At 43.0% G+C, this 24,011-nt stretch overlaps 1 protein-coding gene across 2 annotated transcripts in view; it reads left to right on the top strand.

The window, feature by feature from the left end:
* CNTLN (centlein) overlaps positions 1-24,011 on the top strand; it is a 580,120-nt gene that overhangs the window by 310,790 nt on the left and 245,319 nt on the right. For both annotated transcript variants that reach the window (XM_077475235.1, XM_077475234.1), the window contains exon 15: positions 13,388-13,479. In XM_077475235.1, coding sequence (XP_077331361.1) covers positions 13,388-13,479 — 92 coding nt within the window. The remainder of the gene's footprint in view (positions 1-13,387; positions 13,480-24,011) is intronic.

Here is a 24,011-nt window from a genome sequence, read left to right as displayed (position 1 = left end):
GCCTGCCAATGAGCAAAGAATTTCTGCAAAGTTCCACAAATGTCTGTTGAGCTTGCAAGTGAAATTTTCTTATTCAGCTTTCTGTAATGGTGTACTACACAACTCCTGAATTAGGAGCAGAGTTGCCACTCTCATGAAGGCTGTGCCTGCTTTCTGTACAGTAGGATGAAAAAATGTTGCAGGAGGCACTGCTATCGGCAATATCACTGCTGATTCAGAAGGCTGTAACTCAGGCATGTCCAAAGTCCGGCCCGCGGTTTTGGACGGCCCGTCTGATCATGTTCACATATATATCTTTTGTGGCCCCCAAGGAATCCCTGATCGCCGGGGGCCACAAAAGATAGATATGCTGGCTACCATGGAGGGGGCAGGACGAGTGCCGTGGATACAGGACAGAGCATTTCCTGTTTACACAGCGTCCTGTGTAAAAGGAAGTCCCGTCCTGCGCTGCCATTGGACATCACAGGAGGCGGGACTTTCAATTAAAGAGGCTGTCGATAGAAACAGGAGTTTTTCCTGTATGTCTGTCTGCGCTCATCCCGCCCCCCTCCCTGTCTCGTCCAAGGCTGCAGAGGACATGAATCAGGCTGCACTGATGGTAATGGTGAGTCTGCATTCATGGCAATGTGTGGGCTGCATTCATGGCAATATGGGGGCTGCATTCATGGCAATGTGTGGGCTGCATTTATGGCAATGTGTGGGCTGCAGTCATGGCAATGTGTGGGCTGCATTCATGGCAATGCGTGGGCTGCATTCATGGCAATGCGTGGGCTGCATTCATGGCAATGCGTGGGCTGCATTCATGGCAATGCGGGGGCTGCATTCATGGCAATGCGGGGGCTGCATTCATGGCAATGTGTGGGCTGCATTCATGGCGATACGCTGGGGGCTGCAGATGGGCACTTCCTTTTTAAAGTTAAGGTGTGTGGTATAAGCCGATTAAATACAGTATATCCAAATAACACACCCGAGCTCATCTGTTCAGCACACACAGCACAAAGGCAAGAGAATTCTTGTTGGGCCCTGTATTAGTGCTCGGATGAACACACTTAGACCGAATTTTAATGGTTTAAAGAATGTCAGACAAAATGGTCGGCCCTCGAGCATGTTCACTTCATCAAATCTGGCCCTCTTTGAAAAAAGTTTGGACACCCCTGCTGTAACTTGTCAATCAACACTTGGTCGTAACTAGTCCTGCCTGTTGTGAGCTCCAGTGATGGTAAGGGGAGGAAATGATGAGGATTTGTCTCAGTCAGTGAAGGTAAAGTAAGTTTTTTATAGTTCATTGAGGCTCACATAGTTCACTGACTGTTAAAGTACTACTGCTACTATGTAGATGGGTTGCTAGAGGTCTCCCATCTAATTTCTTGTATACAACTCATGTTAGTGAACATGAAACTCTTTGTCTCAATTACTGGACTGCAGAGCCAGCATGTAAAAATCATCTCCTTGGCAATTTGGGGGACAGCGTCTCTTCAAGAACACCCTGATCAAGGATACCACTGGGGCATCTGCCCCAAAAAAAATGCCTAGGGCTCAGCCTGGGAAGGGTCATCCTTTGTCTGAAGCCAATAGGTGTTTCTTTTCTTCCAGCCTTCAACATTTAAAAGCCTGTTTCAAGCCTGGCAATCAGTCTGTATGCAAACCCCGGGCTTACAAGTTTCCCAGCCCATCAGATAAGTCTTCCTGAGCATTAAGGTGTGCCTCCACTTTGGGGAAAAGTCTGTTAGCATTTAAGGACAATTGGTTAAAGCAAATCCTAGGCCAACATGGCATATCTTTTGATGGTATCCAGCACAATAAGTACTGATGCTCCAAACTCCTGGGTTTGCAACTTTTAATGAGGTACCCCTCCCACCGGCTGCTGTGGGGGATCATGAGTAGTACCCTTTGGGGATGACACCTTGTATACCAGACATGGGTCAAGGACATGCAATCCTTTAGGCTCAATATCTCAAACTGTCTTTGGCTCCCCTGAGGTGTGTTGATTTATTGGTTTAGGGCTCAGGTACCCTATCTTCGAATAACTGTCCCCTTTCTGACTCCCATCTTCCTCAGGTCTTTCTGCCCACCTGTTGGCCACACCGACCTTTTTCTTTCTTTCTAGGGATACATCTATGCCTCTACCATGCCACTGCCAAATGTCTGTCTCAGACATGTTCCTCTATCCTCCCCTTCTAACTCCATATTTGATATTGCCCTGGAGTCTGATCTACTTCTGGAGAAGGCGGATATTAAAGACAATCCCTTTCCCTCAGAGCCATCAGATCAGAAGGGGCAGTCCTAGTACTGAGATTTCTTCCAAGCTAAAGTAAAATTCTCATAGACACAGTATGCTTTGATAAATAGTTGGAGCAGCCTGAGTCTGCCCACTCCATGATGTCCAGTATGGGATATCTAGAATATTCAAAGCCAGCTAAGACCTTTCTGGTCCATTTGCCTGTTGGGCCTGCTCTGAAAACATATTATCTCCTTCTAAATATTTTACCCAACAGTATCCTATTGAGGAAAGTCTAAGTATGTGGGCACTTCCTGTGGTAAACCCTGCCTTAATAAGACCACAACAGCTCCTGCGGTGGATATTCCCATGCTCAAAGATCTAATAGATAAGATTTTAGTGGCTCTTTTTAAAGCCATTATCTTCCTGGCAGGTCTTGCCATGCACCCTGCAGGTACTTCAAGGGCTTTCTATGAGACCATTATGGTCTGAACTAAATACATGGCCTGTAACACCACTACCATCCTTCTAGATGCCTATATCCACAGTCAACTGGAACTGTTACCCATGACCTTATGCTGCTGCGTGAATGAATGCCTTGTCTTATACTCTCCACACAATTTCCAGAATGGGACTTCTTTCTATTCACATACTGTATGTATACAGGATTCTATGGCTAAAATGTTTTGCAATAAATTATTTTAGAGGCTATTCTTTGAGTGCTAACTCTTGTTTAGTCCTTTCTTTGACCAGGGCGTTAAGGAGATCACAGGAGTAAGAATACTATCATTCCTCAGAAGGAAAAGCCCCGTGCCCATACCAGTAGGCCTTCCACCCTTGATGTTACTCATCATTCCTCTGTCTTCAACACAAAGTCTAAGACCATTATGTTTCATAAGAGCATATGACCCTCCAAGCCAGCCAAGTCTGATTCCAAGGCTTTTTCCCCGTGATGGGGACAGAGTGGAGAGACATCTGTTAGTCTTCACTACTTTAAGGTCTCAACACATCTTTCACCTGTGAGTTCAGAGTATTATTTCCCAGGGTTAAAAATGTGCGTTTACATATGTGTGTGTGTGTGTGTGTGTGTGTGTAAGTGGGGGTGGTTCAAATATTTTTGGAGGGCGTTTTAATTGCTTGCGTATACCATTTTAATGTTTTTACTTTGTATTGCTATTACATAGGGGACCAATATCCCCCTATGTAATAGCATATCTATATGTCCTCTTAAATGAGACAGCAGGGGATATTAGACCCCTGATATCTCCCCAGCACTCCACTGAAGCTCATTGAGCACAGTTTGTAGTCCTTTAGCTTTTTCCCTGGCCACAGCTGCCAGGAAAAGTGACATCAGAAACTGAAATTTTGGTGTTGCGTTATCCACTTTAAGGTCATTACAGAGGACAAGGGGGCACTCTTTGTCTGGAGGAAAAGAGGTTGAATCTCCACACATGCAGAGGTTTCCTGTGTACAGTTTAGCCGTTTGCTACTCTATTAATCGCAACCTCCCCGACTAAAACTTCTATCTCCCGTCTCTGAGAGCTTGTCAAAAGTTATCAGGCTGATAACAGAGGAACAGAGCAGGACAAAGCTACTGGAACTCAGTGCTTTGAAGAGAGATAGGAAAACACTGCAGATATATGTGCCCAGCTAAGTTACATAGTTGGTGACATTGAAAAAGACACAAGTCCATCAAGTCCAACCTATGTGTGTGCTTTTATATCAGTATTACATTGTATATCCCCGTATGGTCGTTCAGTTGCTTATCTAATAGTTTATTGAAATTATCGATGCTCCCTGCTGAAACCACTGCCTGTGGAAGAGCATTTCACTTCCTTACTGCTCTAACAGTAAAGAACCCTCTATGCAGTTTAAGGTTAAACCGCTTCTCTTCTAATTAATTTTAGTGAATGGCTGTGTGTCTTTTTAAATTCCCTTTTGTGGGAAAAGTTTTATCCCTATTGTGGGGTCACCAGTAAAGTATTTATACATTGAAATCATATCCTCTCTCAAGCATCTCTTCTCCAGAGAGAATAGGTTCAGTGCTCGTAACATTATCTCATAACTAAGGTCTTCCAGTCCCTTTTATTAGCTTTGTTGCCCTTCTCTTGACTCTCTGCAGTTCAAGAACATCCTTCCTGAGGACTGGTGCCCAGAATTGGAAGCCATACTGTAGATGCGGTCAGACGGGAGTCTTGTAGAGTGGGAGAATTATCGTTTTATCTCTGGCATTAATCCCCTTTTTAATGCTTGCCAATATTCTGTTGGCTTTGCTTGCAGCAACTTGGCATTGCATGCTATTGCTGAGCCTATCATCTACTCTGACCCCCAGGTCCTTTTCCATCCTAGATTCACAGAGGTTCTCCCCCTTGTGAGTAGATTGCATTTATGTTTTTGCCACCCAAATGCATTATTTTACATTTTTCATGATTAAACCTCATTTGCCATGCAGTTGCCCACCCCATTAATTTGTTCAGATCTTCCTACAAGGTTTCCACATCCTGCAGAGAAATGATTGCCCTACTTAGCATTGTCAGCAAATACTGAGATTGAGCTGTTTATCCCATCCTCCAGGTCGTTTATGAATAAATTAAATAGGTTTGGACCCAGGACAGAACCCTGCGGACCCCACTTTCCACACCAGACCATTCTGAGTACTCCCCATTTATCACTACCTTCTGAACTCGTCCCTGTAGCCAGTTTTCAATCCGTGTACTCACCCCATGTTCCATGCCGACAGACCTTGGTTTGTACAGTAAATGTTTATGGGGAACTGTATCAAATGCCTTAGTAAAATCCAGATACACCCCATCTACGGACCTTCCTTTATCCAGATGGCAGCTCACCTCCTCATAGAAGGTTAATAGACTGGTTTGGAAAGAACGATTCTTCATGAATCCGTGCTTATTACTGCTAATGATACAGTTGTTATTACAGAAATCTAGTCTCTTATCATCCCCTTATCATCCCCTCCAAGAGCTTGCTGTTATTGTTGATGTTGGGCTAACTGGTCTGTAATTCCCAGGGATGTATCTTGGCCCTTTTTTGAATATTGGTGCTACATTGGCTTTTCTCCAATCAGCGGGTACCATTCCAGTCAGTAGACTGTTCGTAAAAATTAAGAACAATGGTCTAGCAATTACTTGATTGAGTTCCTTAAGGACCCTCAGGTGCATGTGTTCTGGTCCTGGTGACTTATTAATGTTATGTTTTTCAAGTCTATTTCTAATTCTACCCTCTGTTAGCCATGAGGGAGCTTCCTTTGACGTGTCCTGAGGAGAAACATTGCAGCTTTGTTTAACGAAACCCCTCGTTTCTCTTGTGAAGACTGAGAAGAAGAATAAATTCAATACCTTCGCCATTTCTCCATCCTTAGTAACCAGATTCCCTACATCATTCTTTGTGGGACCAATATGATCTGACCTCCCTTTCTTACTATTTGTATACTTAACCGCTTAAGGACCTCCTCCTGCACATATACGTTGGCAGAATGGCACAGCTGGGCACAAGCACATACCTGTACATACCAGCGGCGTGCTCCCGACCCACGGCTGGTCACTTAAAAAGCAACATACAGGTATGTGCTTGTGCCCAGCTGTGCCATTCTGCCGACTTATATGTGCAGGAGGCGGTCCTGAGCTCCGTGGCCACGGGACCAGCAGACCCGATCGCCGCTGGTGTCCCACGATCGGGTCACAGAGCTGAAGAACAAGGAGATGTCTGTATAAAGAACAAACCTCTCCCCATGCTTCCTACTGAACCTGTCACTGATCGTCTGTTCCCTGTTATAGGAAAAGACGATCAGTGACGTCAGACGCCAAGCCACGTCCCCCTACAGTTAAATAAAAAAAAAAACACACACACACTTAACCCTTCCCCGTCCCCTAGTGGTTAACTCCTTCACTGCCAGTGTCATTTACGCAAGAATCAGTGCATTTAAATAGCACTGATTGCTGTATAAATGACAATGGCCCCAAAAATGTGTCAAAAATGTCTGATATGTCCACCATAATGTCACAGTCACAATAAGAATCACTGATCGCTGCCATTACTAGTAAAAATGAATAGAAATGCTATAAAAGTATCCCTTATTTTGTAAACACTATAACTTTTGCGCAAACCAATATCAATAATCGCTAAGTGCGATTTATTTATTTTTTTTTACCAAAAATATCTAGAAGAATACATATCGGCCTAAACTGAGGAAAAAAAATGTTTTCTTATATATTTTTTGGAGATATTTATTATAGCAAAAAGTAAAAAATATTGCATTTTTTTTAAAATTGTGGCTCTATTTTTGTTTATAACGCAAAAAATAAAAACCGCAGAGGTTATCAAATACCAACAAAAGAAAGCTCTATTTGCGGGGAAAAAAAGGACGCCAATTTTGTTTGGGAGCCACATCGCATGACTGCACAATTGTCAGTTAAAGCGACGCAGTGCCGAATCGCAAAAAGGGGCCTGGTCCTTTGGCTGCAAATTGGTCCAGGGCTTAAGTGGTTAAAGAATTTCTTGGGATTTTTTTTACTCTCCTCCGCTATGTGCCTTTTGTATTGTATCTTAGCCTCCCTGATTGCACCCTTACATTTCTTGTTGCATTCTTTGTTGGAATGCTGATTGATGATACCTCAGCCTTTGTATCTTTTGAAGACCTTCTCCTTTGCTTTTATATGCATTCTTACATTGGATCTAAGCCACTCAGGACTTTTATTAGCTCTTTCAATTAATTTCCCATTGGGATACATTGGCTAATACCCTTTTTTAATATGCTCTTAAAGCATACCCATTTTTCCTCCGTGTTCTTTGTTGCTAAGATTTTATCCCATTTAGTGTCTTCTAGCAAGGATCATAGTTTAGGGAAGTTGGCTCTTTTGAAATTCAGTGTATTCCCCTTATGTTTCCTATTTGTGTGATTTATACTGAAACGAATTGACTTGTGATCGCTGTTTCCTAAATTGCCCCATATTTCCACATCCGTGATCAGGTCTGTATTGTTGGTAATCAGTAGGTCTAGTATCGCTTTGTTTCTAGTTAGTGCATTTACCATCTGACCCATGAAATTGTCCTTCAAGACATTAGGAAATAGCAAGCTTTAGATGAATGCTCAGTTCCTTCCACCCAGTCTATGTCTGGATAATTTAAATTCCCCCATTATAATGACACTTCCCATCCTTGCCGCTAATCCATATTGTGATAGGATGTCCCCCTCCTCCCTCTGGTTAGGAGGCCTATAGCATACTCCCTGTTTTATTTCCCTTTAGTTTACTCCCTTTTGAAGCTCTACCCATATGGATTCCACCTCCTCCCTGCCTCCCGTAGTGATGCTGTCTCTCACATTCAATTGTACATCATTTTTGATATACAGGCATACCCCTCCCCCTTTTTACCCTCTCTATCCCTGCAATATAGGGAATACACTTGAATGGTTTCCAGCTGTTGAACCAAGTCTCTGAAATTCCTACAAAATCTAAATCCTTCTCCTACCACAGTAGCGCTAATTCTTCCATCTTCTCTGCCAGACTCCTGGCATTTGTGAACATGCCACGTAGTTTAGACCATCGCATACAATCTCCTTATTGGGTGTTCTGAGGTTGCAAATAGGACTTGGTACTGTACTTACCTCTGGGCTAGGTGCTTTAGTCAACCTACCACTAATGCCTCCAATACTACCCTCTGGAATTTGTTCCACGCTGACTATCTCTACCGCTGGACCCTCCCCCCATCACTTAGTTTAAAAGCCCACTAACTTGTCAGCCACCTTCACTCCCAGCCGATCTGCACCTTCCCCATTTAGGTGCAGTCTGTCCCTGCTAAAGAGCTGCCAACTGACTGAGAATTCGGCCCAGTTCTTCATGAACCCAAACCCCTCCTTTCTACACCAGCTCCTCAGCCACTTGTTTACTTCCATAATCTCCCTTTGCCTTTCTGGTGTGGCTCGAGGTACCGGTAGTATTTCTAAGAATACTACCTTGGAGGTCCTTTTCCTCAATCTAGCTCCTAAGTCCCTAAAATCATTTTTTAGGACACTCCTTCTTCCTCTTCCTCTGTTTTTGTCATTGGTGCCAACGTGCACCATGACAGCTGGGTCTTCCCCAGCCCCTCCCAGTAATCTGTCCACCAGATTTGTGATGTGCCAAACCCGAGAGCCCGGTAGAAAACATACAGTTTGGCGCTTCAGGTCCTGCCAGATTGCCCACTCTGTCCTCCTAAGAATTGAGTCCCTTACCACCAGAAACTGTCTTTCCTTTCCCTTGGCTTTACTCCCGCCCTCACTGGAGGAGTTATTCTCCTGGCAGCTAGAGGAGTCACTCAGCTCCAGCAATGCTGGTCCCTGACTGGTTTCACCAATGTCACTCAACAGGGCATACTTATTGGGATGTTCCAGCCCAGGACCAGCCTCCCTGGCACTTTCACCTCTACCAGTGGCGGCCCGCCCATAGGGGGCGCCCGGGCACTGCCCCCCCTCTCCCTAGGTGTAAAAAAAAAAAAAAAAAGTAAAAAAATAAATAAACGGGCCCTTTAAGACATTTAAAAAAAAAAAAAAATGTCATTTAACAATTTAACATAGTGTACTGTGGCGCCGGCCACAGTGCACTATGAGAAGCGCCACGTCCATGCAATCACAAGATTGCATCCATGGCGCTTCATTTGCGGGTTAAAAACCCGCCTTGCGGCGCACTGCAGAACGCCGACTAGCTTCCGCCCGTAAAATCACTGTGATTCTACGGGCAGGAGCATTGTCATTCTTAGACAGGCAGTCACTTCCGGCTTTCGGCTGCTTCACGAAACCCGGAAGTGACGTAGGCAGCTCCGTTCCTTAGCCCGAGCGGAGCTGCCAGACAGTGAGAGGTGAGTCACCGCATAAAGGCTTTCTAGCCTCTACTTTGTGGAGAATGTTCGTGCATTTAGCTGAATGAATGCAAAAAGCTTTCACAGCCAGAAAGGTTTCCCCAGGCCAGGCGACTTTTGCAGTGGCCAATCAGAGAATGAGCTCTGAAGGGGGAACTCCACGCCAAATTTCTGAAAAAAAATTTGACGTGGGTTCCCCCTCCGAGAGCATACCAGGCCCTTAGGTCTGGTATGGATTCCAAGGGGAACCCCCTACGCCGAAAAAACGGCGTGGGGGTCCCCCCCAGATCCACACCAGACCCTTATCCGAGCACGCTACCCGGCCGGCCAGGAAAGGGGGTGGGGACGAGCGGGCGCCCCCCCCCCCTCCTGAGCCGTACCAGGCCGTGTGCCCTCAACATGGGGGGTGCCTTGGGGGAGGGGGGCGTGCGGCCCCCCCACCCCAAAGCACCTTGATGAAAAAAAAAAAAACACAAAATACTAGCGCTTTAAAAGATACTGGTGTGTCCTTTTCAGTTCAGTCTGTATTGTTCATTAAAATAGATTCAAAACAGTTTTTATAAAAGCAAGATGTTTTTAAAAAAGTTATCTGAGAAAACAGTACTTGGAATTTGCTGAAGATCCAGAAAGGTTGCTTGCTGTCCTTAGAGGATAAGGGATGTATGTGCACAATCACCTGCGGCAGCTGCTTCTTTAGAGTGAAGTCATCTCATGAATAGGATACCAATAAAGGAATATATAGAAGAGCGCCAAATCAGTAAAAAGTGCATTTATTTTATACAATTAATAAAAGTCTCACTTACATCCATAATTATTATTGTCCTCCGTTTGATAGTCAAATCACTGTTCCCTTTCGCTGGTGCTGTTACTGGATGAATCCTCCTCCACAGCGCACTAGGGGAAGCTCTGCTGTGTTCTGTGGTGCACAGAGAATCAGACTGGCTTGCGGACAGCGTGTGACATCAGCTGGGGGGGTACCCAAAAGCACAACGCGTTTCTGAGCTTGCGCAAGCCTCGTTCGGGCATGCGCGCTCCTTTCTCAAGTGCAGGTATAGACAATGCCCCAAAGCACCTTGTCCCCATGTTGATGAGGACAAGGGCCTCTTCCCGACAACCCTGGCCGTTGGTTGTCGGGGTCTGCGGGCGGGGGGCTTATCGGAATCCGGGAGCCCCCTTTAATAAGGGGGCCCGGATACCGGCCCCCCACCCTATGTGAATGAGTATGGGGTACAATGTACCCCTACCCATTCACCTGTGAAAAAAAGTACAAAAAAAAAACACAACACAGGGTTAAAATATTTTATTGCACAGCTCCGGGGGTCTTCCGTCTTCGGGGGTCTTCTCGCCGGACTCCTCCGCTATCTTCTTGTAGCTCTTTTGCTAGCGGAGGAGTCTGGCTTTCTTCCTCGCCGCCGGCCTCTTCTCCCGACTTCGGGGGTCTTGTCCCCCTCTTCGGTTCTTCTGCCGGGCCACCGCGCCTTCTTATAGCTCTTTTAGAGGCGGTGGCCCGGTCTTCTGCTGCCGCCGCCGCCGCCGCCCGTTCTTCTTCTTCTTCTCCTTCTTCTCCAGGAGATGTTGCCTCGACGATCTCCCTGGCCGGAATGCCAGGGACGCGCTGCGCTGCCACTTTTATAGAAGAACAATGGGGCGGTGTCACATGGGTTGATGTCACATGGGTTGATGTCTCATGGCGACTGTGACATCAACCCATGTGACCAACCCATGTGACATCAACCCATGTGACACCGCCCCATTGTCCCTATATAAGTAGCAGCGCAGCGCGTCCCTGGCATTCCGGCCAGGGAGATCGTCGAGGCAACATCTCCTGGAGAAGAAGAAGAAGAAGAACGGGCGGAGGCGGCGACAGAAGACTGGGCCACCGCCTGTAAAAGAGCTATGAGAAGGCGCGGTGGCCCGGCAGAAGAACCGAAGAGGGGGACAAGACCCCCAAAGTCGGAAGAAGAGGCCGCGGCGACGAAGAAGAATGCTGGGCTCCTCCGCTAGTAAAAGAGCTACAAGAAGATAGCGGAGGAGTCCGGCGAGAAGACCCCCGAAGACGGAAGACCCCCGGAGCTGTGCAATAAAATATTTTAACCCTGTGCTGTGTTTTTTTTTTTGTACTTTTTTTCACAGGTGAATGGGTAGGGGTACATTGTACCCCATACTCATTCACATAGGGTGGGGGGCCGGTATCCGGGGCCCCCATATTAAAGGGGGCTCCCGGATTCCGATAAGCCCCCCGCCCGCAGACCCCGACAACCAACGGCCAGGGTTGTCGGGAAGAGGCCCTTGTCCTCATCAACATGGGGACAAGGTGCTTTGGGGTGGGGGGGCCGCACGCCCCCCTCCCCCAAGGCACCCCCCCATGTTGAGGGCACGCGGCCTGGTACGGCTCAGGAGGGGGGGGGGGCGCCCGCTCGTCCCCACCCCCTTTCCTGGCCTGCCGGGTAGCGTGCTCGGATAAGGGTCTGGTGTGGATCTGGGGGGACCCCCACGCCGTTTTTTCGGCGTAGGGGGTTCTCCTTGGAATCCATACCAGACCTAAGGGCCTGGTATGCTCTCGGAGGGGGAACCCACGTCAAATTTTTTTTCCGATTACATAAGGGGTGTGTTTTATGAGAAGTGGGAGGGACCAAAATGGTGGGCGGGGTCATGATGGGCGGGGTCTGGCGCCCCCCCATCCAAAAACTTCACCAGCCGCCACTGACCTCTACTCTACTTGACTGTCATCCATCTACTCTGCTTTGGTGCCTGCTCCTCTTTATCTCCACCTACCTCTGTACTGGCCCCTGCCAGATACGATCCCAACTCTCCTTTAGTATGGAGAGTCTTCTCAGTGTTGACAGTTGCTTCCCTAGATTCAGAACCTGGGCTTCCAGGAAAACAACGTGCTTACATTTTGCACAGCAGTATTCACCCTTGATCGGATGATCAAGGAACGAATACATGCACCCGCCAGGCATCGTACCCACTAATTTAATGGGGAATGGGGGATTATAACCTGTCCAAATTACCTAAAAACTAGCTTCCTGACACTAATACTCAACAATCCACAGCTACTCAACAATACAATACACAGGTACTTGTAGCACACGTGCACTCACAGCATTCATGTACTGACAGAACTTGTGCACTCACAGCACACGAGCATCTACAGCACACATGCTCTCAAAGCACATGTGCACTCTCAGCACTCGGGTACTCACAGTACACGTGCACTCACAGCACACAGATACACTTTAATCCTGTGTCCCTTAATGTATGCTATACTGCAAGGAAAGAATTGTTCATTTAGAAAATGTGTTCAAGAATATCACCTTTATCCATCAGCAGTATTTGCATCAAGATCCAATGTTTTCCTGTTCAGATATTTTGAAAAGGCCATCAATTTACTTGGGGTGTACTTACTTTTTTACAATTTTTTTTTTTCATGTGTTTAGCATTAGCAATTGAGATAGCAATGTAGAAAGTGAAGCAACTCAGAGCAGCTAACCGGAATTACATTAATCTGGCTATAGTAAGTGATATCTGGCTCTTGTGGGTTACTAGCTTCTTCACACCTGTTATCCATGCAATTTTTAAAGATGGTAATGTTGTCAAATGTCTGCATTTGCATTTTTGTGTTTACTACAATGTGACTTTCTTTGCAGTTACAGTTTTTACCAGTAATTGTGATACATTTATGCCATGTAGTTTCATTCACTTCTTAAATGGCAAAGCTGGTTGATGGACAGGCTCTGACCCAAACAGTTCACGTTACACATTTCTTAATCGATGTGCTTTATCCTACAAAGTGAAATAAACGTCTGCTGAATGTGTGGAAAAAAGAGGTTTAAAGTTTTACTCCATCCTAATTCTGTTACGATTTGCTTTGTTCACCAATCACTCTGATCCTCCTAGCAGGGGGACAAGACCCGGAGAATAAAACTGTCTGAGACTATAGATAAAAAGGCAATGAATTTTGCTTTCAAGGCAAAAGACGGTGCAGTCTATAAAAGAATGAAAACAGGAATAAAAGTACAGTATCTTTAACCTGTAGATGCATTGTACCTTTGTAAAGTTCGTACTGTATAACAAAAAAAAGGAAATAACTATGATGTTCCAAAGGCTTTGTAATTGTATGACACTAGACTTTGAAAAAGGTCAGTGCTTAGAGACTGTCCAAAAACTTGACAAGAAAATAGATCAATTTATTCAGAATAGGTAGCGTTCTCATTGTTTTTGTGATGACATAACAAACTTGTCATCGTGGCTTCTGTGTGAAGTGACTTTTTATATTTCTACGTATGTAATTTTTGTTTCCTTTTATTTTTGTTACAGAGTTGCTCTTAGGACTTGGAAAAGAAGAAAATGTCAGGAGCAGCACTCCAAAGAAAAATACAGGAGATACTGTACAGTACACATTGCAGAAGGTACTTTTATGATGCATAAGCTTAAAGGGAATACACTGATTTCCTTGTTTTGCAGAAAACGTTAAGGGCTACGTTCATCTTTTGGGAAACAAATAATGAAAAAAAAATGTGCAGAAAACAAAATGCATTCATTTTTTTTTCTGCAGGAGCCTGCATATCATTGCACCTATGATAAGTAGATCGCAGGTGCAATCTTAGGCTCCTGCAGACTCTCAGTACAGCTGTCTACCCATACCTTCTGTATGGGAAGACAGTTACTAAAGAGCAGGAAGAATCCATGAACTATAAGCCATCTGCCATGGTGGAAAACAGCATTAGTAGTTCATTCATTTACAGATTGAAGAATGATGCTGCTGTGTAAGCTGCACTGTTTTTGAGAAGAGACTGCAGGAAGAGGAACCCCTGCCCACTGTCACGGGGGCGTGGGGGGAGTGGGGCTGCTGGAGCATTTTATCTCTCAACCCTCAAATGTTGTACCTCAGCCCTTAAATTTTCCTCACCTACTTGCATTTTGCGAGTGGAAAATGAGGGCTGGGGGGGGGGGGGGGGGGGGTGGGGGTGTGGTGGCGAGCATTATCAGAGCGCAGGGACCTCGCTGTAACAGCTTACATTTCAATTGCCGTGTGTTCAACGCACTCCCTGTCACATACAGCCCCGCCTCTTGGCCCCAATACTTTGACAGACAGATCACATGTCCAATCCTGGGACGTATATCAAAGTCAATTAAAGAAGATTTTTTTCCACCTTAGGACACACTTAAGAGAAAGGGCATTCCAAGGTGGTAAAGGTGGCTACTCTAGCCTTAGTGAGCAATTAATAAGTTGGAAATTGTATAAATCTAAAAAGTTTATTAAATTGCTAAAATTTATACATAAAATTAGCTTGGCCAGATGGCCTACTAAAAACGCCCTTACTATGCTCTACCTATACATCCTATTAGTTCCCCACAGTTCTATTCATACTATGCAACTACCTATATACACCAACAACAGACAAAAGACATACGTACAACAATTAATGAACGAGGCGCCTTTATAGCTGCGTATGTGCCGATAGCCTCTCATGCATAAAACATGCTATGTCATCAAAAATGAATTCATTAATAATATTTGGGCTAAAAAACAGCACATGCGCAGCCCCTAGGGTTGCAGAGTTTTTAACTTAACCAAATTTTCTACTACTCGAGTCACATAACCCTACAACTCTAACATTTGTGGATCAGCGGTCATCCTAAGATTGCGTTCTAGCAAGTTCATATATTTGTAGCACTTCATAAATATGAAATTCCATACTTTTTTCCGGTGTTATACACAGTTTCGTTATACAATTAGACTCTCCCAAGAAGATAGTGTTTGTAACAAAATTCTCCTGACTTTAATTTAGTCCAATATAGTCCCAACTTGTTGACACTTTTCGTCAGTGAGTATTGCAAATCTATTGAGGATGAACATATACTATCAGTATCCCATTAATAACAGTCAATCTGGCGTTACCATTGTTGGACGCATTGGCGTTATCCTCATATTATACGGTCACAAAGTAACAACAACCTGTCACCGTCCACTTCAAACAAAACTCTCCATATCACTGCAGTATACTGCTATATTTCCACCTAGTAGGCAGATATATGTTGTATATCATATAGTTAGACCGTGATTTGAAATTCATTAGCCATAAGGCTTTTTACATTACCCCTCCTATGTGCCTCCGGACCGACATATATTAGTTATAACTGGTTCCGCAAGTGAAGAGACTTGCGAGCTCCTTCCTCGGGCTTCACTGTATTATATAAACACACACGCTATACTAAACGGGCTCCAGTAACAAGTAACCATGGCGACATAAAAACAACAATAATAATAATAATAATAGCAGTACTACGATATCACGGCTAAGACACTGCATTAACTAATAAATGGCTACTATTTGACTATGACACTTATTATGATTTATCTGGCAATGGTATATCTATGAAAAGATAGTGGTAATACTTACATTTTTTTTTAGAAATTATAAAAAAATCAATTAAGTAAAAAACTTTATATAAATTAATGATAAAAAATCAATAATAAACAATCACTAGATATTAATTAATTGGTGTTAATACCAGCTATGCGGCCTAATCATTTGGGTTATATTTTACCACATATAGATAGGCATATAGAGGAGTAAGTACATCTGTACAAAACTTGTACATAGGGACAAATCATGTATACAATATGATATATTACTGTATATGATATGCCAAAACCTATTATGATTAATTTAAATTGAGATTAAAATTAGGATTTGGATTAAAATTCATGATGGAACTAAGATTAAGTCTAGCAAGCAACCAATAATAAAAAAAAAATATAATCTATGATATAATACAAAAATACCTCTTTGTACATTAAATCAATAAAAATTAACCACTTCAATACTGGGCACTTATAAACCTTCCTGCCCAGACCAATTTTCAGCTTTCAGCGCTGTCGCACTTTGAATGACAATGACAAGTGGCCATACAACACTGTACCTAAACTACATTTTTATTATTTGGTTTCCACAAATAGATCTTTCTTTTGGTGATATTTGATCACCTCTGGGATTTTTATTTTCTGCTAAACAAATAAAAAAAAAAAGACAGAAAATTTTGAGATTTTTTTTCTTTCTGTTAAAAAAACTTTGTAAATAAGCAAGTTTTCTCCTTTGCTGATGGGGGCTGCACAGACGGGCACTGATAAAGCAGCACCAATGGGCAGCATTGGTGGGCACTGATAGGTGGCACTGATATGCAGCACTGATGGATACACATAGGCAGCACTGATGGGTACACATAGGCGGCACTGATGGGTACACATAGGCGGCACTGATGGGTACACATAGGCGGCACGGATGGGCACTGATAGGTGACACGGATGGGCACTGATAGGTGACACGGATGGGCACTGATAGAGACACTGATGTACACTTATTGATTGTACGAATGGATGCCAATCAGTGCCAAACAATAATGTCTGCCAATCAGTGATGCTCATTGTGGTCACTGGCATCCATTGTGGGCACTGATTGGCATCCCTGTTGGTCTAGGGTGGCATACCTAGTGGTGACATCCCTGGTGGTCCTAGTGGCGTCCCTGCTGATCCTAGTGGCATCACTGGTGGTCCAGTGATGGCATCCTCAGGGGGGTCTGTTCTGATAGAACAGACGCCCCCTGTCAGATGAGCAGCCGATCAGCTCTCCTCTACTCACGTCTGACAGATGCAAGTGAGGAAAAGCCGATCAACGGCTCTTCCTATTTACACTGGTGATTGGGCACGGCTGATCACGTGGTAAAAATTCTCCACCAGAGACTCTTTACCGAGATCAGTGTTGCGGTGTGTCAGACTGACACATCGCAACAATGATTGCCGCCGGGGGGCGTGCTGCAGCGTGATATCCTGCTGAACATCATATGACACCAGTCAGGATATTGAAACCACTTTGCCGATGTCATATTTCTATATGGCGGGCGGCAAGTGGTTAAAATTAACTAAAAATTAACACGTGTGTAGATGTAGAGATATATGTGTATATGTATGTATGTATACATATGTAATCTCTAGAGTGAAACCTATTGCAAAGGCTAAGAATTAACTAAGTGCAGCACAAGGGTCATATGGAGATGTTCAAAAAACTTCTTAAAAAAAAATCTTAAAACATTATTAATAATATGGTTAATAGAGAAGATGTTGTTATAATAATATTAAAGTGTTACTCTGTTACTATAATACAGTATTAATTTCAATACCTTCATTGAAGCCTCCTGATGATGAGAAATCCAAGAAATAAATCCAATAATTTTCTCTCTCACATAATCTTTTATAATGTTCAGCAGTAGGAAATGTTTTGGAAATGGCCTCTATAACCCAAACACGTAATCCTAAGGATGACTGTTTGTGAAATTATTTGAAATGTCTCGGAACACTATGTTTATCAGTGGCCTTTTCTACAAGATTCTGAAGTCCCCCAAACCATTTTCAAAGTTTACGAATGGTACGACCAATGTAAGTCAGGCCACATGGGCAGGTCAAACCTTATACTACATATTCAGAAGAACATGTAAAATAAAATCTGGTATTGTATCCTGTTTACCTTTGCAGAAAAATTCTTTCTGCCTATGTGTCAGATGAGCGCATGTGAGACATAGTTTTTTTTTTAAACTGGTAGATACCTTTTAATATTGAAAAATGTTAAGGGGGCACTAGTGGTGCCCCTTGTAGTGTTTTGATTTTGCTGGGGGCTATTTGGGCTTTGATGTTTTTTTGCTTGTCTGTACGTGACAAGAGGTCAGTCACTGACTATAGATTTAAGCTCCCTCAATATAGGCCAGTGTCTTACAAAGATCTTTTCCATCTTCCTAAATTTGTTATGGAATTGCGTGACAAATCGGACAGATTGAGAACTGTCAATCGGTTTGGCATCTCTACCACTCCTAATGTCTTTGTGGAGATAGTGTTGAAAAGCATCTTCAACAATTTCATTCGGGTATCCCTTTTCTTAAAAATGTTGTCTTAAGTAAATTACCGTGGGTGTTATAATTTTGTATACGAGTACATTTGTGTTTAAAGCGGGAGTCCGCCGGGAGTTCCGCCGTTTTTCTTTAAAAAAAAGCCATCAGCTACAAATACTGCAGCTGCTGACTTTTAAAATAAGGACACTTACCCGCCCAGCACGCCCGCGATGTCGGCACCCGAAGCCGATCTCTCGATCGTCTCTCGGGTGCTGCCGCCGCCATCTTGGGTATGGGAATCAGGAAGTGAAGCCTTTCAGCTTCATTTCCCCGTTCCCTACTGCGCATGCGCGAGTCGCGCTGCGCAATAAGGATGGTCCCGCTGCCTCTGGGATCCGTGTGTTTCCCAGCAGGCAGCGGGGGACTTTCGGAAAGGGGCGTAATCTACGCCCCTTTCCGCAGATAGCTATGCCGGAAGTGGGTTCAGATACCTGTACTGTACAGGTACCCGCACCCCCCTCCCCCCTGAAAGGTGCCAATTGTGGCGCCGTAGGGGGGGAGGATTCCAATGAGCGGAAGGTCCACTTTAGGGTGGACCTCCGCTTTAAGTCTACAAAACTGACTTATAGGGATATTGTTTACCCAACGGGGATGATGATGGCAACTATTAAAATGTAAATAGGAGTTGCAGGAGGTGGGCTTTATGTAGTTCTCTGCACAAATGATGTTTTGATGGAATAAGCTTGCCTTTTTGGACTTAGAATTATTAATATCGGACATGGAGGTAAATGACATTCCCATAGTATTGGTATTGCAGTGTTGTATGGGAATGGATGATTTGGGACCATCCCAGATGATGACCACATCATCAATGTAATGTCCGAAGTAAACTAAGTGAGATGCATATGGATTATTTTGATCATGCAATAAATAATCAGTTTGGACGCTACTTTGTGTCGATCCATGGTGTGCTGGCAAATATCTACTTTGTGACTTGAACCAGTATCCAGCTGGTTGTTGCTGCAGCACCCAAACTTTGTGAGCTTATCCAGGAATGTGTGCAATGGGAATATGAAGTATTACACTGAGCAGCTTGATGAACAATCTGCTCAATGTGAAACTCCTCTCTACTCTGTCAGTGCTTCTAATCAGTGCCACCTGTCAGCCCAGCGGGCAGATCTTGAGAGACAGCCAGCATGGGGCTACACCAACGCTGCATGGGGGATTAGGTTGTGCCCAGGCCTACCCTGTGTGCATGCCTATGATGTACATTATTACAGGAGGTTGCATTATCCTTTGTAATATATTGACTTTTTAAACTACTAATTGATGCAGACATGTTAGATGAACACAGAGATTGTCAGATACAGACATGGTGACAAATAGGTGTGGAGTTACACACATTTGTCAGCTTCCATTCTTGGGCGATTTTTTTATGGATGGGTAAAATGTTATTACATCTATGGTAAAATAAACCATGTTGACCATGACAGAATATCCCACTTGGTGTTTTCATTTTATAGCAACATGTTCAGACAATATTGTGTCGTACATTTTTATTTTACAAGTGATGTCATAGATCTATGGTTTTCAAGATCAGTCCTCAGATACTCCCCAACAGGCCATGATTTTTAGTATTTTAGCAACCATTAATACCAGTCTATTGGCATTAACCTCACTCAGCACCTGGGTAAGGTGAAGAAAATCCTGTAAACATGACCTGTCCGAAGTACATGCAGACAGAGGTTGGGAACTCCTGCCAAAGGCACTTTGATCTATCTATCTATCTATCTATCTATCTATCTATCTATCTATCTATCTATCTATCTGTGCACATTCAATACTCCATTTGTATTTTAGCATATGGTTTATCTATAAATAGTAGATCTTTCTCCAGTGTTTCTCAGTTGTTAAGAACTTTTTTTTTTTTCAGAGTAGATTTGAAAGAAAAGAGTGAGTTGTTTCACACTAAACCCAGGCAGTAATTACATATCTAGAGACCCGTGTAGTGTCTTCCGTTTATTTACAGATAATGTCGTGGAAGAAGTACAGCAATTTAGAGCAAATGATTTGATTGCTTGTACTCAAACAAATGCCATATGGCCAGGTAATGAATGCTGTCATCTTGTTATTATGGAATGACAAACATCATGTTAGCATAATAACATACTGAACAGGAAATGCTCACTTTCATTTATGTAAAGGTGGAGTGAGTAATTGGAATTATTTGAGTACTGCAGTTTGGACTGTCACCCGGTTGTTCTAAGTTATCATCTTTATATCCTAAGTCTAATTTTATTTGCCAGGTATAAATTTTCATCTCTGCAGATGTAAAATGCTACATTGCTAAGAACGGGTCTAAGCCCAGAAGGCATGTTCTATTTCCTTTTAATCATCTTGACTAACTTGCAGTGTATAACATTATGCACACAGATAAGGAAAACATTCATACAAATTTAAAATACCAATAGCTTAAGGGGACAGTACTGTGCTCTAACGATTCTGTTAGTTTTGAAGAATATGCTGTCACATGATTTCAAGGGAGATGAAATATCAAAATAATATTTCAGGGGCATTATGCTTATTTTTTTAACATCTAACTTTTCAGTCTTTGTTCCTAACCTAAATAAAACACAAAACAGACAAGGCATCTTATGCTCATATTTCTTCTTCTACACATTTCACTTAAAAACAGATATTTGTATTAGGTCTTTTTTGCGGTGCAATTTTATACATTTTACACACATTTCAAAGGTCTTTGATTTTTCTGCCATTTCTACAGAATGTAGAGGTATCTTGAAGGAGTTAGTGGGGGTAAAAAAGTATTTTTTGTTGTATGTTTGTGTTTTTTATTTTATTTTTCTCAGTGTTTGTAAACCTAAAATCAGCATGTACTCTTAGGATACTCTTATACCTATATGTTCATACTACATGTTACCCCCATATTTAGGGTATAACATGTTAAACATCTGTCACCTCCCCCCCCCAACCTTGTAATAGTGGGCTCAGGATTAACTCCTCACTGTCTCTATTCAAAAAGAGCCTTGTGAATCAATTAACTACCTTTGCGGCTGACAACTTGTAGTTCTTAATGAACTACCAGGGCACTGATGAATGCTCTAGGTAGTTCATTGATGTTTTCTGTCATTTAGTAGCTTCCTGCCCTTATTGGAGGTACGGGCAGATAGCTACAAAAGCAGTCTGCAGGAGCCTGCCATTATACCCACTATCTGCATTTATTTTATTTTTTGTAACTTACCCTTTAAGCTTGTAAAAAGCTTGCGTAAAGAGACTCTGTCAACAAATCAATAAGTTGCAAAGAGAAATCAAGAAACAAAGAAATGTCTAGTATTTTCAATACTTGCGTACAGTGTTTTTCCATTCCATAAATTATTTTTCATTCACTTTGAGTGTGCCGCTGAACTTCCCTCAATTCCTTAGTCTTCCTCCTTGCATGTCATCTTCTGAGAGTGCCTAATTTGCCTCCCTGCATAACCTTTTAAGTTTCTTCTTATTTCTTGTTGACTCATCCCTGTTACACTACCCATATTTTCATTCAGTGGCAACATTTGCAGTGCTTTCTCTTAAAAGAAAAACCTGTTAGTGTTCTGATAATTTCTCATGTAATAAATTAATATTTTTAAAAGAAATATCGTAAGTATCTGACCCAAAATTATTATTTTGTCTTTAACCACTTCAGCCCTGGACCATTTTGCTGGCCAAAGACCAGACCACTTTTTTCGATTCGGCACTGCGTCGCTTTAACTGACAATTGCGCGGTCATGCGACGTGGCTCCCAAACAAAATTGACATCCTTTTTTTTCCCCACAAATAGAACTTTCTTTTGGTGGTATTTGATCACCCCTGCGGTTTTTATTTTTTGCGCTATAAACAAAAATAGAGCGACAATTTTGAAAAAACGCATTCTTTTTTACTTTTTGTTATAATATCCCCCAAAAAATATATAAAAAAACATTTTTTTCCCTCAGTTTAGGCCGATACGTATTCTTCTACATATTTTTGGTATAAAAAAATCGCAATAAGCGATTATTGATTGGTTTGCGCAAAAGTTATAGCGTTTACAAAATAAGGGATAGTTTTATGGCATTTTTATTAATATTTTTTTTTTACTAGTAATGGCGGCAATCAGCGATTTTTATTATGACTGCAACATTTTTGGGACCATTGTCATTTATACAGCAATCACTGCTATACAAATGCAGTGATTCCTGTGTAAATGACACTGGCAAAGAAGGAGTTAACCAGTGGGTGGCAGTGTAGGGGTTAAGTGTTCCTAGGGGTGTGTTACTAACTGTTGGGGGCTGGGATTTCTTTTAGTGAACACTGATCTCTGCTCCAATCACATGGATCAGAGATCAGCATCACTTGTTGCTAGGTAAAATGGGGAGATGCTGTTTACAATGGCATCTTCCAGTTCAGCCGCCCCGTGAGACGATCGCGGGTATGCCCACGGCGATCGAGTCCGTGGGACCCGCGGCCAGACTCATGGGGTTCCCGACCGGCGGGGCGCTCGCGATGGCAGGGCGGCATTTAAAATTGGACGTACCTGTACGCCAGTATGCCTGCCCGTGCCATTCTGCCGACGTACATCGGCGTGCGCTGGTCGGGAAGTGGTTAATGAAAAATTTGAGACATAATTGAGTTTAAAGTGATTGTGAAGTCTTGTCTTTTTTTTTTTTTCCTATAAAACTAACAAACATGTTATGCTTACCTGCTCTTTTGCAGTGGATTTGCACAGAGCAGCCCCGATCCTCCTCTTCTCGGGTCCCTCTTCACTGCTCCTGGCCCCTCCCTCCTGTCGAGTGCCCCACAGCAAGCAGCTTGCTATGGGGGCACCTGAGCGGAGTCACAGCACCCTCTGTCCATTTAGACATGGAGCCCCAACCCGCCCCCTCTCTCCCCTAAATAGCTAGCTGACTTTGATTTACAGCAGAGGCAACCAATTGCATTGCTGCTTTGTCTCAGCTAATCAGGAGGGAGAATCTCAGACGGCTGAGACACTCGTGGACATCGTTGGACAGAGAAGGAGCTTTGTTAAGTGTTAGGGGGGCTGAGAGTGGCTGCTGCATGCAGAAGGCTTTTTATCTTAATGCATAGAATGCATTAAGGTAAAACACCTTCTGCCTTTACAGCCACTTTAAATCTCACTACCTTTTCAGTGCGTTTTTAACATACATCAAATATTTTCAACACAAAGTAAATTAGTTCCTGTGTCCTTTGCCTTCCTCTGTAGTTATCGCTACAGTAATATACTAGTGTAGTTAGTTATTTTCAAGAAAAAAAAAAAAAAAAAAGCCTAGCTCTGTACTATTCACTTCCAGCCAACGACTGAATAAAACTCTGTACATATGTTATGAATGAAGCCTGGTCCCATCACCCGGTATCAGATCAATTTCTAATAGGAAGTATTGTAACAATACTAACAATCCACATAGAAATAGCCCAACAGTCCCACTCAAAGAACTACCAGTGCCAGGATGTGGAGCTAATAGCTGCTGGTCTGACTTTTGAATGCTATTTTTTCACTGTAATTAAACTTTCTAAATGTCAAAATTTTTCCTACCTTAGTAGTTAGAAAGATCTTGCTTATCATGATGTCTTTTGCACACCAACAGTAAATCATTGTTTTCGTTCAATAAATGACTTTTATAGCTTTTTAGCCTCACACCTAACAGAGGTGGATGCCAACAAAGAAATCCAAATAGACAGCTCATGTGTTGCATCGATAGGAAATCCCTGTGGTGTAGTGAGTGCACAAATTGTGTCTTGCATTGTAACTATATCAATTTCAATAAAGACGGAGATTACCAGCACAACCATACATCCTCATAAACACTGACTTTAATTTGACAATTGCGACATGCAATGCTTACACATTTTAGAAAAATCTGTCCCTTGTCATAACATGTGACAGTAAATTTCCTTAAATACACATTGGTATTGAGTGGAAAATATGTCAAAATACCTATTTTTTTATGATGATATTGGGATATGCTGGTAATACCTACCATATTTGTATTGCTAGTGGTAAGATTAG

The sequence above is a fragment of the Lithobates pipiens genome, unplaced genomic scaffold (genome assembly GCF_037356315.1).
Source record: "Lithobates pipiens isolate NorthernLeopardFrog02 unplaced genomic scaffold, aLitPip1_a1.2 Scaffold_13, whole genome shotgun sequence".
In the NCBI taxonomy this organism is placed as follows: domain Eukaryota; kingdom Metazoa; phylum Chordata; class Amphibia; order Anura; family Ranidae; genus Lithobates; species Lithobates pipiens.
The sequence above is the reverse complement of the archived record's forward strand: the minus strand, read 5'-3'. Positions and strand labels throughout refer to the sequence as shown.